General features: G+C 37.4%; 2 protein-coding genes across 2 annotated transcripts; both read left to right on the top strand.

Moving 5' to 3' along the window:
- Positions 1–1,480: 1,480 nt before the first annotated feature.
- Positions 1,481–7,506, top strand: LOC109622183 (inactive CLIP domain-containing serine protease A8). The gene is made up of 5 exons (XM_062856318.1): positions 1,481–1,628; positions 3,059–3,138; positions 3,203–3,229; positions 4,777–5,179; positions 5,550–7,506. The coding sequence occupies exons 1-5, from the start codon at positions 1,518–1,520 to the stop codon at positions 6,045–6,047; spliced, it is 1,119 nt and encodes a 372-aa protein (XP_062712302.1). The 5' UTR covers positions 1,481–1,517; the 3' UTR covers positions 6,048–7,506.
- A 148-nt stretch (positions 7,507–7,654) lies between these two features.
- LOC109622184 (phenoloxidase-activating factor 2) lies at positions 7,655–14,530 on the top strand. Its single transcript, XM_029877054.2, has 5 exons — positions 7,655–9,990; positions 10,069–10,154; positions 12,881–12,913; positions 12,983–13,358; positions 13,946–14,530. Exons 1-5 carry the CDS (start codon positions 9,805–9,807, stop codon positions 14,483–14,485), a joined length of 1,221 nt encoding a protein of 406 aa, XP_029732914.2. The 5' UTR covers positions 7,655–9,804; the 3' UTR covers positions 14,486–14,530.
- Positions 14,531–16,256: the final 1,726 nt, after the last annotated feature.

Raw genomic sequence — 16,256 nt, 5'->3', positions numbered from 1 at the left:
TTAAGCAATCAAAAGGTAAATTGGTCAATTAACATCTAAATTAACGAGTCATGCAAAATATTTCGTTTTACCAAATCGAATTTGATAGTTTTAAGCTATTTATGTTAGGTACGATATTTCCCATACAAGTCACCCTCCAAAAGTTGCATGCAAGTTTACATACTACCATACAATGCTAAAATCCAGCAAATTTGATTTGGTAAAATGAACTATTTGGCATGAGTCGTTAATATAGTTGTTAATTGACCAATTTACCTTTTGATTGCTTAAAAAATATTTCCATGCCTAAAGAATTCAGGCAAAAAAGCCCACAATCGCATATTTTGCCGTATAAATTGAGGTATAGCTCAAAATTGTGACCTGCTGGAGCAAATCTGAGCCCAGATTCGGATTCAGCGGCCCAAAACCTATCAGAGTCACATAAGTTTGCTCTTGAGACAAAAAAAAGTTGCGCTTTGTAATCCGTTAAAAAGGGAAACGATGGGAAGTGAGTAGAGTGAGACGTCTGTTTGTCTGTGGAGTAAATGTTCTGATACGGGATGCCGTCGTTGGAGGTGACAATGGGTCAGAGGGGCGAGAATGGGTCAAAACATAATCTGACATATCTCATCAAATATTGCGAATATTGAATCAACAATTTTATGGTTTCATCCTCGTAGTTGCCACCAGTTCCTGTCGAAAAATTATGCTTCTACAGCAATTAGTTATTTCGTGATAAATCATCGAAAAAAGGTTAAAAATAAGGCCTTTTTAAAATTCCACTTCTAAGGCTCTGTGAAACATCACACTTATAGATGGATTGATACTTTTTAGAATCTCAAACTCATATCCATCACATAATATATTATTGATAAGTAGTATCAACCTTGACCAGAATTTTATTAACTTGCTTTGTTATTAATGCGGAACAAATTCGGTTCGGTCGAAGGGGTGAGAATGAATCAATTTTCATACACTTGTAGTTTTAAGGAAAATTGATGAACTCCAAACATGTTTTCATCATTTGTGCATGCATTACCAAAGATCACATTCCAGTGGTCAAAGGACTTTTTCATGCGCAGAAGCAAAAGTTATTGAACAATTCAGTAACAAATTTTGAGAACGACGTATAATCAATGCTACACCATTGATTATACGTCGTTTTCAAAATTAGTTACTGAATTAATGTTGAAGTATGCATTTTTGACCCATTCTCACCCCCAACGACGGTATATACCTATTGTTTTTTGTTTATTCGATGTTTTTTCTCGTCCTGACAAGCAATAAAAGGTCTATTTGAAAAACAATTTCAACGAAGTGAAGCAAACAATATTGCTTCATAATAGTCCCAAAGACATTGAACAGATTTGAACCATATTTTGAAATCTCCAAATGCAAATGTATTTAGAGTAACTTCGCTTTTAAAAAGTAGCTCTACACGACGGTACATTTTTTTGTATACGGTGAACGCAACCGCTATTATTTCAGTTTCCTAGTGAACGTTGTAGAGAGTAGTACATCGGTTGAATTATTCAAAGATGAGACTGCTCTTTGCACTGGTCTGTATTATTACGCTGATATTAAGCTACGATCGGTTTGTTTGGTGCAACAAATTATCCGCAGAGGTCGATGTGTTTAAAGACTTCAAGGTATGTTGAAAGAAAAAAAAGGAAGGTTGAGAATCAATTTTCAAAACTGATGGCAGGATCCTCAGGTCTAATATCTTTACCTTCGAAAGCAAACATATGTTTCTAGTCATTCTAGCAACAGAAGCAGTAGAACAGGCGCAAAGCAATCTGTGTAATTTCATAGATAGGCAGTAGACGTTCGTTTGAAACGTCTGGGAAATCCCACTGATAACAAGACAGAATAGTTATTTATAAATTTGTAAGACATATGTCCGCTGAAATTCGCGAAAAGACAGTTACTGACAGCGCAGAACTTAAGTAATTACAGGAGTGAAAAGATGATATGCGGAAAAAGAAATCCGAAATCTGAAACTGACAAAACGAGTAATTATTGATCTCGTTTTACCGTAACCTCGACGTTAGAGGCTAAAAAGAATGGCGAAAATTTATGAAATCATAAGCCTTATTCACGAAACTACAGTTTATCATTTATAATATTTATTTACGACTCACCGACATGTTTCCATGATTCAAAGTCATGATGTTTGGATAAATGAAAGCAAGGATAATCGTCGTTAACGTCATGATGTCATAACTCGTGGTAACGATATCATGAAGTGGCATATTTTATTTCATAAATTTCTCATCATTGAAAAATTCCTTGATATTACTTTTATAGGGAAGTGGAACCATCTCCTATTTTGACACTTTTCTGCTATAACTCAGTCAATTTTGAACCAATTGACATAATTTTTGGAACGCGATGAGATACGTATAGTATCTAGCCGTGTACATAATTTCAAGTTAATTGGTTTGGAATTGACTGAGCCACAGTGAAGAGTGCCCAAAATACCGACCGCTGCCCAAGTGGTTCGCTACCTTAATTGTTAAAATTCATTCTTTTTTTTTTTTTTTTTCTTTTTTCCTTTATTAACGAGATTTTTAGCCCTGGGCTAGTTCATCTCGGGACCCACGTTTTACTTCCCTTCCGAAGGAAGAACTCACATTTTGTGAGTTTGTCGGGAGAGGGATTCGATCCCAGGTCCTCGGCGTGATAGTCAAGTGTTCTAACCATCCAACCAGATCCGCTCCACAAAATTCATTCTTTGAGTGAAAGCCGTAATTCCATTAAATGCCAAACCAAGCAAAAACAAGGCTACGCACAAAAGGCGTAATCTTATGAACAAAAAATCAAATTTCTGTAAACTGTAAACAAAGTCAACATTTTGTCATTTAAGCATATTCATTTGAACAACTCAGTATATTACTTCTAGATAGGGATAGAAATTGTAACTGTAAAAATATGTAGGTTGTTGTTTTCGGGTTATTTTCGTTTTTTTTTTTCAGTTACGCCCTATTGGGATGTGCATTGTGCAAATTACACATTCGATGTATAATATAAATTTATCATATAGATTTTAAAAACAAATGAATTTGCATTGCAATTCCAGAAATGTGAAGGCGGCTACTGTGTTCCACTTAGAATGTGCAGGAATGGATCGATCCACATTCACAACAATTTTGAAATACCGTAGGTCGTTCTGCATACATTCGTCAGGTACAAATCTCTAATGTGTATTCTTTTCTTTTATTAGATTCAACGAAGAACTAATATATGTGGAGTATGTAGTGCTATATTGTTCTATTCTCTAGATTAGAATTAGGTGGGAACGAATGGATACTATGCAGTGATTGAACCAACCATTGCATTTTTTCCGTTTTTATTCGCAATATTTTTTTTATAAATGTACTCTTGCCCCAGCTGGGAGGGGGGGGGGTGTGGTGGTGTTTGAATTTAAAGTGAGCGGAGTATCTATAAAGGTACCTTAACACCAGTCAAACGGTTGGAGAAACATCGTGTGGCCATCAACGTCCAATTCGTTTCGGTGATGGCAATGTTTGTCACAAACGATCAAACATAGCATCAAGTAGATTGTAGTATGTATACCGCATTTAGTTCACCACTGGACTGCGCACTGAGTCTTCATAAGTGCGAAAACGTTAATAAAACTGCGCGATTGCATCAAATCAAATTGATGTCTTCGGCGCACTATTTCTTCGATGTATGCTGAATAAGTGCTCAGAAGACACCAAGTTGATTGGATGCAATCGCGCACTTCTATTTGCGTTTTGGCACTCGTGAAAACTAGTGCGATAGTCCAGTGGTGAACTAAATGCGCTATACAACTGAAAAATTGATGGGAAGAGCAAATGGCATGCTCGGTCTTTAATCAAGAACGATTGTTATCTACATTCTCGACGTTTTGGCCTGGGGATTTGGCCTTTTCCAAGGTTCATAGTGTCCGCCGTCTATCGTTTTTCAAATTGTTGCATATGGATTGCTTTTCATGTATAAGTGTTGTTATTTCAGATGATTTGTATATAATTGCATATAATTCACTGTGCACCGGTAACGACTGTTTTGAAACCCTTGAAAAAGCCAAATTCCCAGGCCACAACGTCGGGAATGTAGATATAAATCGTTCTTGATTCAAAGACTGAGAAAGCCATATGCCCTTTCCAGAGCATTAAGGCGAAACTGGAAGCATTTCCTCATTTTTTTTTGGTTTTGATTTTTTATAAAATAACGAAGCAATATTTTCAAAATCGGTTTTCGTGCACATGTAGAGTATGGATCAAGGAATCTCCTGATTTTTTTTCCAGGTGGAAAATGTTTTTCGTTTTTGCAGAAACCATTTTTTTTTTGTGAAATTTTGCTTAAAAATGGTTTCTGCAAAAACTAAAAACATTTTCCATCTGGAAAAAAATCAGGAGATACCTTGATCCATACTCTACATGTGCACGAAAACCGATTTTGAAACTATTGCTTCGTTATTTTATAAAAAATCGAAAACCAAAAAGTGAGGAAATGGATCCAGTTTCGCCTTAAGTCTGAGTGAGTTGGTAGTGTGGTCAGGTTTGACTGGTGTGTAGGTACCCTAACACAATACGTTAAGGTGAATATATAACATAGCCAAACTTCGAATTTTCAAAAGCACAAATCTTAAGAACCGACAGTTGGATTGCACTGAAAAATTAATCGATTGGTCACCACTAGCGGATCACCAATCGATAAACTTTTCAGCACAATCCATGTTTTGGTTCCTCAGATTTGTGCTCTTGAAAATTTGAGGTGTGGCTTCGTTATATATTCACCTTAACACCCTAGTCTAGACGACCAAACGGATTCGTGCGGGGAATTTTTGCTACAATGCTGCGCTGTGAAAGTAGGTGTTTCTTCTAAACTGATAGAGCAACACGTTCCTTTACTGAAGAATGATTCAAGTAGTGCCATCAAATCGCTACCACCAACCTGTGGGCTAGTGTACCGAACTTCCAGAAGTGGCACCGGGCAGTTTGGCGAATTCCCATGGAATGCAGCACTGTTGAAACGTGAAACTCTTCTGGACATCGAAAGTTCACAGTACTTCTGCGGTGGATCCCTGATCCACCCACAAGTCGTTCTAACGGCAGCGCACTGTGTTAAACCTTCGATTAACGAATTGGACACTCTGGTGGTTCGATTAGGCGAATGGGACAACGTAACGGATAATGAACCGCCGCAGCACCAGGTATGATCTTTGCAACATGCATTTGAATAGAAATTCTAGCTGTTGTACATACCACAGACAAACGGACGTAACACTCTGATAGTTCCCATCGTATATTGATTTAACGGTTTTTTTTTTTTCAAAATTGAATAGGTGGTCAACTGCCCACCCGTGGCGCTCGCATAGTTTTTGTTCGAGTTTGACGTTTGCTCACTACCGCCACCTAGTTGATGGTCGGCCAAACTTAGTCCTTTTAGCATTGGGCGAATATGTTTCCGTGACTATGATTTGAATCGTAAATTGTTCGAAGTGTTATGTCTGTTTGTCTGTGTACATACCATTGCGCTTATAAGAAAGATAGACACGATCAAGATAATTTCTCGAATTTCAGAATCTTGGTGTTCGGAAAATAATTCTGCATGAAAACTACCTGGATCAAATCGCTCACAACAATTTGGCTTTGCTGATCCTGGATCGACGAGCTAGCCTGAACGTGCACATCAACCCGATCTGCTTGCCGAATACCGGTGACAATTTCGACGACCAGCGGTGCATAGTTCCCGGTTGGGACAAAGAGGAGGGAAAGTTCTCGAAAGTGCCGAAAATGATTGAATTACCGATGATACCGCGACAGAAGTGCAATCAGCTGTTCCGAGCCAGATTTGGTCCATTCTTTCATTTTCACAAAAGTTTTACGTGTGCTGGCTTGGATATTTGCAAGATAGATGGCGGTTCTCCGCTGGCATGTCAACGTGATGGTGCGTTTGTTCAGGCCGGGATCATTGCTCGTCAAATTGGCTGCGGTAGTGCGAACGTGCCCGGAACATACGTAAAAGTTTCTGATTTTATCGCCTGGATCAAGCAGAAGATGCAGGCCGAAGGAATGTAGATCATTATGTTTTGGGATAAAGCAATTAATGTTTTTTTTTTGTGAAAATTAATTTGTAGAGCATGAATATGATGACTGCACAATTTCCCGGCTAATATACAGCCAGTTTCTCTCGGGATTTTTGTAGAAGTTTTTCCAGGGATTTCTTTCATAGTTTTTAGATATTTCTCGTGGATTTCCTTGCAGGATTTCTTAACTTTTTTTTTTTATCTGTTGTAACGAGATTTTTAGCCCTAGGCTAGTTCATCTCGGGACCCACGCTTTACTTCCCTTCCGAAGGAAGAACCCACATTTTGCGAGTTTGTCGGGAGTGGGATTCGATCCCAGGTCATTTCTTAACTATATCACTTAATAACTATATTCTATTATGTCTCAAAGACCTAAAATATTCTCTTAAATTTGTTCTAGACATGGTTAAACTAATAGATGCATAATGGTGATTATAAAGGTTCATCATTCGATTCAAAGGACCAAATTATTAATTCCCACGAAGTTTCTCTCGGGAGGTTTTCAAAGATCTCCCTTAAAGTTTCCTAATATTTCCTCCAGGGATGAATCCCAGAACCTTTCTTTCCGAGGTGTCCCAGTTTCTCTCATGATTTTTTTTAGAAGTTTCGAGAATTCTTCAATAATTTGACCGCTATTTCTTCAGATATTTCTCCGGACTTGCTTACAAGAAATCTCGTTAATTATCCCAGGAGACAATCCGAGAAAAACTCTGAAAAAATCCTGCTAGAACTCCGGAAGCAATCTTGAAAGAAATCCCAAAAGGATCATCTCGGGATAATTTCTGGTAGAGATTCCGGGAAGAGCTCTGAGAATAATCCGGAGAAAATCTGCAATAATATCAGGTTCATCACTGCAAGAAATTAGATAATCAACTGCAAAGAAAAACCTTTAAAAATATTCGAGAATAAATCACGGGACGAACTCCATGAGAAATACCAGCAGAAGCTCCTGCAGAAGTCATAGAAAACACTCCAAAAAATCTTAGAAGAAAGTCCAGGATAAATTATGAAAAACTCTGAGAGACTGTTACCGTTTGTAACACTAAGTCTGTGTATTTGTGTTAATTTGTTTATTCTATTTGTAAAAAAATCTATATGTTGCATGTCTCCGGATTATTTATTCAAAAATTTAAATTAGCCTAAAGCCATAAAAATACCCCTACACTTATTCACACAAACTTACCACACTGCAATAAAAAAGCACCAATAGAGTAGTTATAGTTCAGTGGAAAAAGAGAAACTAAAGGGAAAAGGGAAAAAGAGAAGATGACTATCGAACGATAGGGGGATCAGGCAGCGTTGAAAGAATGACTCGAGCTATTTCTCGAGAGGACCTCATTTGAAACAGTCGTTAGAAACTCTGGAAAAGTTAAGTACAAAAGTTAATTTGAAGTGAAAATTCAGCAAAAACCTTCTAAAGCAATACGTATTAGAATCAGGTATGAAAAGAACTATGTGAAGAGTGGAAGATTTTTAGAAAGCTAAGGTTGCATTTTTCTAAATAGGACCCGTTAGCTTTTACCCAAAACCCGCTTCCTATCCGGCATTACGGATAGAGCCGATGACCCGAAGTTCCCGGACGTGCCAAAGTGGACCGTTGGTCTAGTCGAAGTACCCGAGAGTTTGCTGAGAGCCCCGCCAAAATGGAGGAGAACGTGCCTCTGGAGCCGACCTACTGAAAGCCTGTATCCGCATTAATCGGGACACAGAAGCACGGCTGTAGCTCTGTTATAAATCGGTAAAATTGGCCAAATAATTGACTGAGAGCTCTTTGGTGTATGTGTATTATTTGTGCCAAATTTCATAAAAATCGATGCATTACTTTTAACTGTGGATGAAAAACAAACAGATGTGGCTTTAAGCATTTTGTACAATCATGACCAATTTGCATTCGCATAATAGATTGTTCTTTCACACTGCAGTTCAAAGTTCTGTGATGATAATTATGAAATTTCGTCAGCAGTTATAATACTTATAGATACATTTTCTTGCAAAATTTCATCAACTTTGATCAATTGGTTTGAAAGCTACTGGTGTTGATAGGGGTGAGTGTTAGTGAAAATTTGTCGTGTAATTATAACTTCTGAATTTCTCTGCTAATTTTCATGAAATTTTCACAGAAGGTAGTTGATTATGTGTATATAATGCCTGCAAAATTTGATGATTATTGGTATAGTACCTTCAATAGTACAATCAAAACAATAAAGGGTGCTGACTAATTGCTGTTTTAGGGGCTTAAATCATGTTCAGTCCCAATACATGTTTCGACTATAAAATTGTTGATAGTGCATCGATTTGTTTGAAATTTTGCCTGTGCAGCAAATGTAGATTTAGTGGTTTGTGTTCAAAATATTAACCGTTTCCTTTGGCAAATTCAAAAGTTACAGCGCTGACAAGCAAAGCTAGGGGCTGTACAAAATTCAATGGCGCATATTCTACTCTTTCATTACTACAACAAAAAGTACTGCACCGATTCACATGAAATTTTGTAGGTGAAATGAACACATCTGAAGATGTTATTAGGTCAAATTTGAGCAATTTTTATGAATCTATTGCATAGTTACAACTGTATTTCTGTGTCCCGATTATTGCGTATACAGACTTTACTACCGATAACTACGTGGTCTCCCCAACGCTCGCCAACCGTCGTTGTCGCTGGTCCAACCCTCAGTCCGAGGCGAGTTCCCACCCAGCGCTCCCGCCAGTTCTTCAGCAGTTCCCGGCCGGCCCTATAGGTATTTATTACGAACCACAGAACACACACACACTCATACTCACACTCACCCACACAGACTTGTAAATGATAGGACAATAAAACTGTAAAATTATAAATCACCAGCTTTTTCCATTACACCCACATATCCGAGGTCTGATTAGCCGACTAGATTCCACTCCACAGCCGACCTTGAGACCAGAAAGAGGTGCTCCAGATCGCGCTAGCCGGGAAAAGAGGTTGTTGTAGAACCCGGCCTCACACGACAAGCCGTTGCTCTGCCAAGCTTGCCGAGGTCTTTTGTCCGGTTAGCACGTGTGCTACCCTACCTACCAGTAACAAGACATCCCAGAACACCGAAAGGAATCTTCTGAAAGAAATCCCGGGAGAAACTTCGAGAGAAATCTCAAAAGAAATCCCACAAGAACCTTTGAGAAATATACCAGCTGGAACTTCTGTAGAAAACCAAGTAGAAACTGTCGGAAATTTCTTTAAGAAATTACAGAAGAAACTTCGGAAGAAATTCCTACAGACAGATTAGTGAAAACTCCTTAAAACCCTTGGAGGAACTTCAGTAGAAATCCCAGGAATAACTCTTTCAAAAGAAATCCCGAGAGCGAGACTCTAACTGGGAGCAATACTGCAAAACCTCTACAGAAATTCTGTATAATTCCGAAAGTAAGAAAAAATACGGAAGAAAATTTGTAAAATAAACCCTGTGAGGAATTTCAATACAAATATGTATTTGCCCTATTATGAGAATCCCGGAATGAATGAAATTGTTTCTGAACTGATTTAAAATATCAGTTTAGAAATAATTCACAGTCAAAATACCTATACATTTTACTATTCTCCTGAAAGAAGAAAGTATTGTCTCTGTCAACCGATCAACTGAAAGCGGATCTCGCAATCAAGGCGATAGAAGGGAGCCCCGACAACATAAGAGATTATGGGAAACCCCCATGATTTTTCGCGTATAGGTATCACTTTCAACTGTTCTGGTGAAAATAATCTCACTTCAGTTCGTGAGTGATCGATGACCGAAGGGGACGATCTAGGTACGAGAGACACAAGAGCACTCCACGCGTACAAGGAAACTATGAAGTCTACGACTGCAATTTTAACATTGGGAGTTGTGCTGATAACGCAGTGGAATTCTTTTGTTTCCTGTCAGGAAGCATCCTCGGAGGAGGACGTCTTGGAAGTTTTAAAAAAATTTAGTGTAAGTGCAAGCTAGTTGCAGCAGGCAAATCAATTTTGACTTGACTTCTTTTTTGGTTTAACCATTATTTTTTTTCAGAAATGTCCCAATGGTTATTGTGTCCCAATACATCTATGCAATAACGGCATCATCAACACATACGGTGAAACCATCCTCAAACCAAGGTAAATGCTTTTCTGAATTTGCAATTAGAATCTATCAAATATCTTGATTAGCAACTTCATCATACATAATTATTTTCAATTTGTAATTTTGAAAATGTAAACCTGGTACATAGTTACATAACTCTGTTTTAAGTCGAGCAAATTTTGGGGAGATTGTCTTTTGTGAAACAAATTTTGCTACAAAGCAATTCTGGGGTTCGATTTGAATTGGTCCTATCAGCATAGGAATCACAGCAAACATACGACCTATTCAAATCGAACGCCAGAATTGTCCATAGTTTTGATTGTGTTTTTACTTTGATTCAGAAAAAAAGAAAACATGTGGAATAGAATATGGAAACTTGCTTAACCCTAAGAAAAAGTTACAAATAAGATCTTGGGGTCGTTTTCGACTCCAAACTTTGTACAGGTCCTATTTTGGATCTCTTTGGCCGAAATGAAAGGGGCACATGTCTCGTTTTGAAAACCACCGGAAGAATTCGGATTTAGCCGATGTGGCCACAAAGTCGCTTTAGGGACCCTAACCCTCAGCATGATCATGCCAACGCTTTTACAGCTGTGGCTATAGGAGCCTCAAATAAAGAGTTTTTTTTTTTTTGATTCCACGTGGTTACCGGAGTCCGGAGTGACCACCAGAAAACTCCAATCTTTGGCTTCTTTATTTTTGGTATATATCTGGTAAAATAAAAAAATGTGGTACAGTGGCGTTTCGGTTTTATCACTAGTCGTTTTAATCACTACTCGCCCAAATTCACGGTTTTCTGTTCGATTATATCACGATTTCCATTTCGTTTTTATCACACTTGTTTTAAAACATTCCGAAATCAATATAAAATAAATACTGCATTGTCCAGTCCACCAAAACAGTCAAAAAATATGAGCTATGACTTATATATTTTGCAGCTTAACGATTTTGAATAAAAAAATTACATTTATTTCTCGTTTCGCTAAATTCACGGTTTCGTTTATATCACGGTAAAAATTTTTTTGACCGTGATAAAACCGAAAAACCACTGTACATATATCTGCTATGTATTAGATCTTGTCGTCATCTAGGAAGAAAAGTTTCAGAATGACCGAAATTTGGATAAATAATAACTAAAACTGTGTTACGTCATTTTGCCTAATTACGGCAGCATGGCATAAAGCAATTAGTTCTGGGTGTATAAAAACATCAGTTCTGGGAGATTCAAAAATACTGGGGATTTTAAAATTAACACAGGTTATAAATCAGTGGTAAGCCACTACCACAAAAGAGGAATTTTTACCGGAATTTCGTAGGGAATTTCTTCAAGAGTTCTACCAAGAAAGGGAATTCTACTGGGAATGCTTCTTGCTGTTTTGATGGGAATTCTACCTCGTATAGCATACCTCATTTCTCTGGAAGCTCCACCGTGAATTTTCGTGGGAATTCCACTGGGAGGTTCCAACAGAAATTTCTCAAACAATTCCATCAATTTTTCAAATAGTTGCGCCGGAAACTTCTTTAGAAGCAGTGTTCTTCTAAGAAAAATCCTCTAGGAGGCTCACCAGGGCTTCTTTTAGAAGTTCCACAGAAACTACTAATAGAAATTCCACTAACAATTCCCACGGGAGTTCCACCTGAACAGAAGAGAATAGCAAATTGATAACAACAGAATCACATAGCCGATTTTTATATCATTATTTGTTATTTTAAACTTATCAAAATATATCTTTTTAATAACATGTTTTGTTGGGCAATCTTATTTTGTTATATTCAAGTTTTAAGGATATATCCACAAGATAAAATTTCAATAATATATTATGTTGTAGAACATGTTTAGTTATTATTCTGCTATAGAGAATGTACAAATATGTGATGAAGAATAACACAACAGTAACAAGTTCACAAATTTCCTGTTATTAAGTTTTAATTGATCTAACAAAACATGTTATTGAATTATTCTTCTAGGAATATTTTGTTGTTGTGATATTTGTTATTTTGCCGCTTATGACAGACAAGTTTATAACATAATATGTTATGCTAATAACATAAAAATTACTGATTTCATTATACAGTTATTAGGCCAAAATAACACATTTTATTATGCTGTTGAGTGTTGATATTTTCTTCTGCTCGGGCATTGATAATTTTTGAAGAAATTCCACCGGAAAATCTTCTAGGAATTCTACAGAGAATTCCGGCACGAGTATTAATGTGGATTCCTGTAAGTGTTCCACTGGGAATTATTACCGAAGTTCTACCGAACATTCCTCTAGCAGCACCTCTAGGAAATCATTTAAAAGTTCAACATAGACATCGTTTTGGAATACAACCGGGAATTTATGTTTGGATTTCTCGCAGAATTCCTCCACTAGGATATCCGGCAGAAGCTCCGTCGGGACATCCTGAGGGAGTTGCGTCGGATTTTTTTTGTATTAACGAGATTTTTAGCCCTAGTTTATCTCGGGACCTACGCTTTACTTCCCTTCCGAAGTAAGAACTCACATTTTGCGAGTTTGTCGGGAGTGAGGTTCGATCCCAGTTCCTCGGCGTGATAGTCAAGTGTTCTAACCATTACACCAGGTCCGCTCCGCTCCGCGTCGGAAATTGTTATAGCACTTCCACCAGGAATGCCTTCAGGTATTCCAAAGTTCTTCGTGTTATAAAGTAGGTTATACGACTTAATCACTGTGAAAAAATAGAAAGATGCAAACACCATTTGAATTCGTGTACCATATGATTAACCTATTATCTATTTCAGATTCAATGATTATGAGAACGTGAAGACTATAGAGTATGTATGACAACTTAGTAGTAAAAACCTTGATGATTTTGTCATCACAATTTCTCCAACTATTCACAGGCTTGAACGAGGGAACCGTACTTGCGAATTTGCAGCTACATGTTGCGCCTGGAAAATCGTTCCTCGGTATGGTCCAAGCGAACCGAACGAGCTTCCTCCGGCCAAATGTGGCATCAACCGACCTAATGGATACGTCGTAAACGTTAACAACAGCGCCATAGCTCAATTTGGAGAGTTTCCGTGGATGGCGGCCCTTTTGAAGCGTGTCCAGCTTCTGGGGAATGAGAAGGTCGAATATTTCTGCGGCGGTTCCCTGATTCATCCGCAGGTGATTCTGACAGCGGCGCACTGCGTCCAGCATGTTGCACGGGACACGTTGGTAGTTCGATTGGGAGAATGGGACACGGTCAACGAGAATGAACCGGTCAAACATCAAGTATGTTGATTGAAGAGTGGGTGCATTTTATTCTTTGAAAACTGTTGAAAAATTTCAATTCGTGTGCTCTTTCAGTTTCAAATCACATAAAATGATGAAACTCTGAGATTAAACCAAAAACATTGAGATATAAAGTTGGTACAAACGTCTTAAGTTTCATAACTTTGTCAATTTCCAATATCTTAGCAAAATTGGGTTTTTAATAAGTTTGTAGCACATGCATGTGTACGATGAACACATTTAAAGTATATTTAAAGCAATCGTAAGTATTTGTATCGTTTAAAAGTGAAATTATTGCAGTGAAAACGCAGTCACTGTGCAGCCAGTAGAAAATGAAGAGAATACACTTTCAATGTGAACTATTCAGTTTTGAATGAGAAAAATACGTTTGGATTTTCAATGATAACGATTATATCAATGACGACTTCCTAAAACTCGAGATTGAATTGCGTTACCTTTGCCTCTCCCTTTTTATGTGACATAAATCTGGAAGAGCACACACAATTCAATTTCCAACATATTTCGAAAAATAAGCCACATTTTATAGAAACAGACTTCGAGTTACAATTTTCAATGTTTTATTCCAGCAATATGGCGTACAAAAAATCATTATCCACGAAAACTACGTGGCAAAAAGGTTCCACAACGATATAGCTTTGTTGATCATGCAGGAGGAAGCCGATTTGAAAGTGAACGTCAATACAATTTGCCTGCCTTCGATAAACGACATCTTCGATAACCAGCGCTGTCTGGCTTCCGGTTGGGGTAGAGAAAATTTCGATCCCAAAGGACAGTACTCCGAGGTGATGAAAAGGGTGGAACTGCCAGTTGTACCCCATAAACGATGTCAGTCATTGTTCAGGAATACCAAGATGGGACCGTACTTTCAGCTGCATCCGACTTTCATGTGCGGCGGAGGTGAGGAGGGAGTAGATACCTGCTACGGCGATGGAGGATCTCCGTTGGCATGTAAACTGGGCAATCGGTTCGTTCAGGCGGGAATCGTTTCGTGGGGATTGGGTTGTGGCGTTAAAGATGATCCGGCGGCATACGTCAAAGTGTCGGTCTTTATCGACTGGATTAAGAATAAGTTGCGAGGAGAAGAAATAAATATTGATGATGATTAGTTAGGGGAATTCATGTATTTTCGACAGTTTTGTTCTATTCGTCGTGGTGGGTTTTTTAACCTTTCAGCTCGCGCGCTGTTGTAAAAAGTACAACACTACCAAAAAACCTCGCTTTTCGAATAAAGCGGGAGCGCGGTGCAGTTTCGGTTGATTGATGGCGCGCGTCCTGGAAGGTTAAACCTGTTGAACTCAAAGTTGGTCCAGGTTTCAGAAACTTTGGTCGACAAAAATCCTCATGACAAAGAGAACAAACCTGCCGATAATACCCAAAGTAGCCCTATGAAAAATTTTAAACGTATTTCACCTTAGTTTGAATGAAAGCAATCCTTCTTCATCGTAAATACCTTTTCGATTCCACTTGTCTGAAATTAGCACTTCTTCACTAGCGTGAAGAAGGCAATAGTAAAGCCTGTATCCGCAATAATCGGGACACATAAGTACGGCTGTAGCTCTTTAATGAATCGGCAAAATTGGCCAAATAATTGACTCAGCACTCTTTGGTGTATGTTTATTATTTGTGCCAAATTTCATAAAAATCGATGCATTACTTTTAACTGTGGATGAAAAACAAACAGACGTGCCCAAGTAACCACAAGCATTATATCATAACATTAATTCAATCTTATTATAGTTTAGCTAATGTAAGATAACTTTTATTTTACATCTGTCAAGTAATGAAGCGCTTAATCTACATTATGAAAGCATTGAAGCATTACGAGATTTTGACAGTTGAGCGATTCCAAGCAACAGCATCAAAATTAAGCAAATTTTTTAATTCATGATTTTCTATTGAACTGAAGCTTTGCACAGTTTTTCAGTTCCATCTAAATCGCCATTTTTCGATATCAAATTTTAATTTTGAATCACGACTAACTTTTCAAAAGGGTGTATGTGAAAATGGTTCAAAAATATTCAAAAATCTGCACAGCCAAAATGGTTCGTTCGATTGCTATGAATTTTTCAGCAAAGTTAGATAACTAAATGGTGATTCCTAAGAAAATATACACTGTGAAAAAAAAAATCTTTTTTAACATTAAAAAATATCATTTTTGCCACAAAAACTCAAATATCTCAAAACCCTATCTTTTTACCAACGTAATTTTTTTAGCGAAGACGGTCCATTATATTAGCAATCTACCATAAAAATTTGGTGATGGTAAACTAATAAACAAAAAAGTTATAACATTTCAAACATTTCACAATTTTCACATTTGGTAAATATTTTTTTCTGTGTAAATTATTTCGGTCAGAAATCGCAGTTTGATGCTGATTTTATTGTTAAGCAAAGTTAGATAACTAAATGGTGATTCCTAAGAAAATATACACTGTGAAAAAAAAATCTTTTTTAATCTTAAAAAATATCATTTTTGTCACAAAAACTCAAATATCTCAAAACCCTATCTTTTTACCAACGTAATTTTTTAGGGAAAACGGTCCATTGTATTAACAATCTACCATAAAAATTTGGTGATGATGAACTAATAAACAAAAAAGTTATGACAATTAAAACATTTCACAATTATCACATTTAGTAATATTTTTTTTAAGTGTAAATTATTTCGGCCGGAAATCGCAGTTTGATGCTGATTTTATTGTTAATGGTCGTGCGTGAGTAAAACAAGCTGTTTTTATTATGTATTATGTATATTATATGTACAGTAATGTTCCGATTTTATCACGCCCTCCGCGCATTAGTCGTTTAAGGTACACCGGAGCAAGTTGAAATGGGTGGGGCAAGATGAAACACGAAGTTTTGAAACAGATTTCAATA

This window comes from Aedes albopictus, chromosome 3 (genome assembly GCF_035046485.1).
Source record: "Aedes albopictus strain Foshan chromosome 3, AalbF5, whole genome shotgun sequence".
NCBI classification, from domain to species: domain Eukaryota; kingdom Metazoa; phylum Arthropoda; class Insecta; order Diptera; family Culicidae; genus Aedes; species Aedes albopictus.
The sequence above is the reverse complement of the archived record's forward strand: the minus strand, read 5'-3'. Positions and strand labels throughout refer to the sequence as shown.

Excerpts from the sequence above, each read along its gene's own strand:
- LOC109622183 (XM_062856318.1), top strand. The coding sequence starts at position 1,518 with ATGAGACTGCTCTTTGCACTGGTCTGTATTATTACGCTGATATTAAGC. Across the intron at positions 1,629-3,058 it reads ATGTGTTTAAAGACTTCAAG|AAATGTGAAGGCGGCTACTG; the intron begins GTATGTTGAAAG and ends TTGCAATTCCAG. Across the intron at positions 3,230-4,776 it reads GAAGAACTAATATATGTGGA|TCTAGACGACCAAACGGATT; the intron begins GTATGTAGTGCT and ends TTAACACCCTAG.
- LOC109622184 (XM_029877054.2), top strand. The coding sequence starts at position 9,805 with ATGACCGAAGGGGACGATCTAGGTACGAGAGACACAAGAGCACTCCAC. Across the intron at positions 9,991-10,068 it reads AAGTTTTAAAAAAATTTAGT|AAATGTCCCAATGGTTATTG; the intron begins GTAAGTGCAAGC and ends ATTTTTTTTCAG. Across the intron at positions 10,155-12,880 it reads GAAACCATCCTCAAACCAAG|ATTCAATGATTATGAGAACG; the intron begins GTAAATGCTTTT and ends TATCTATTTCAG.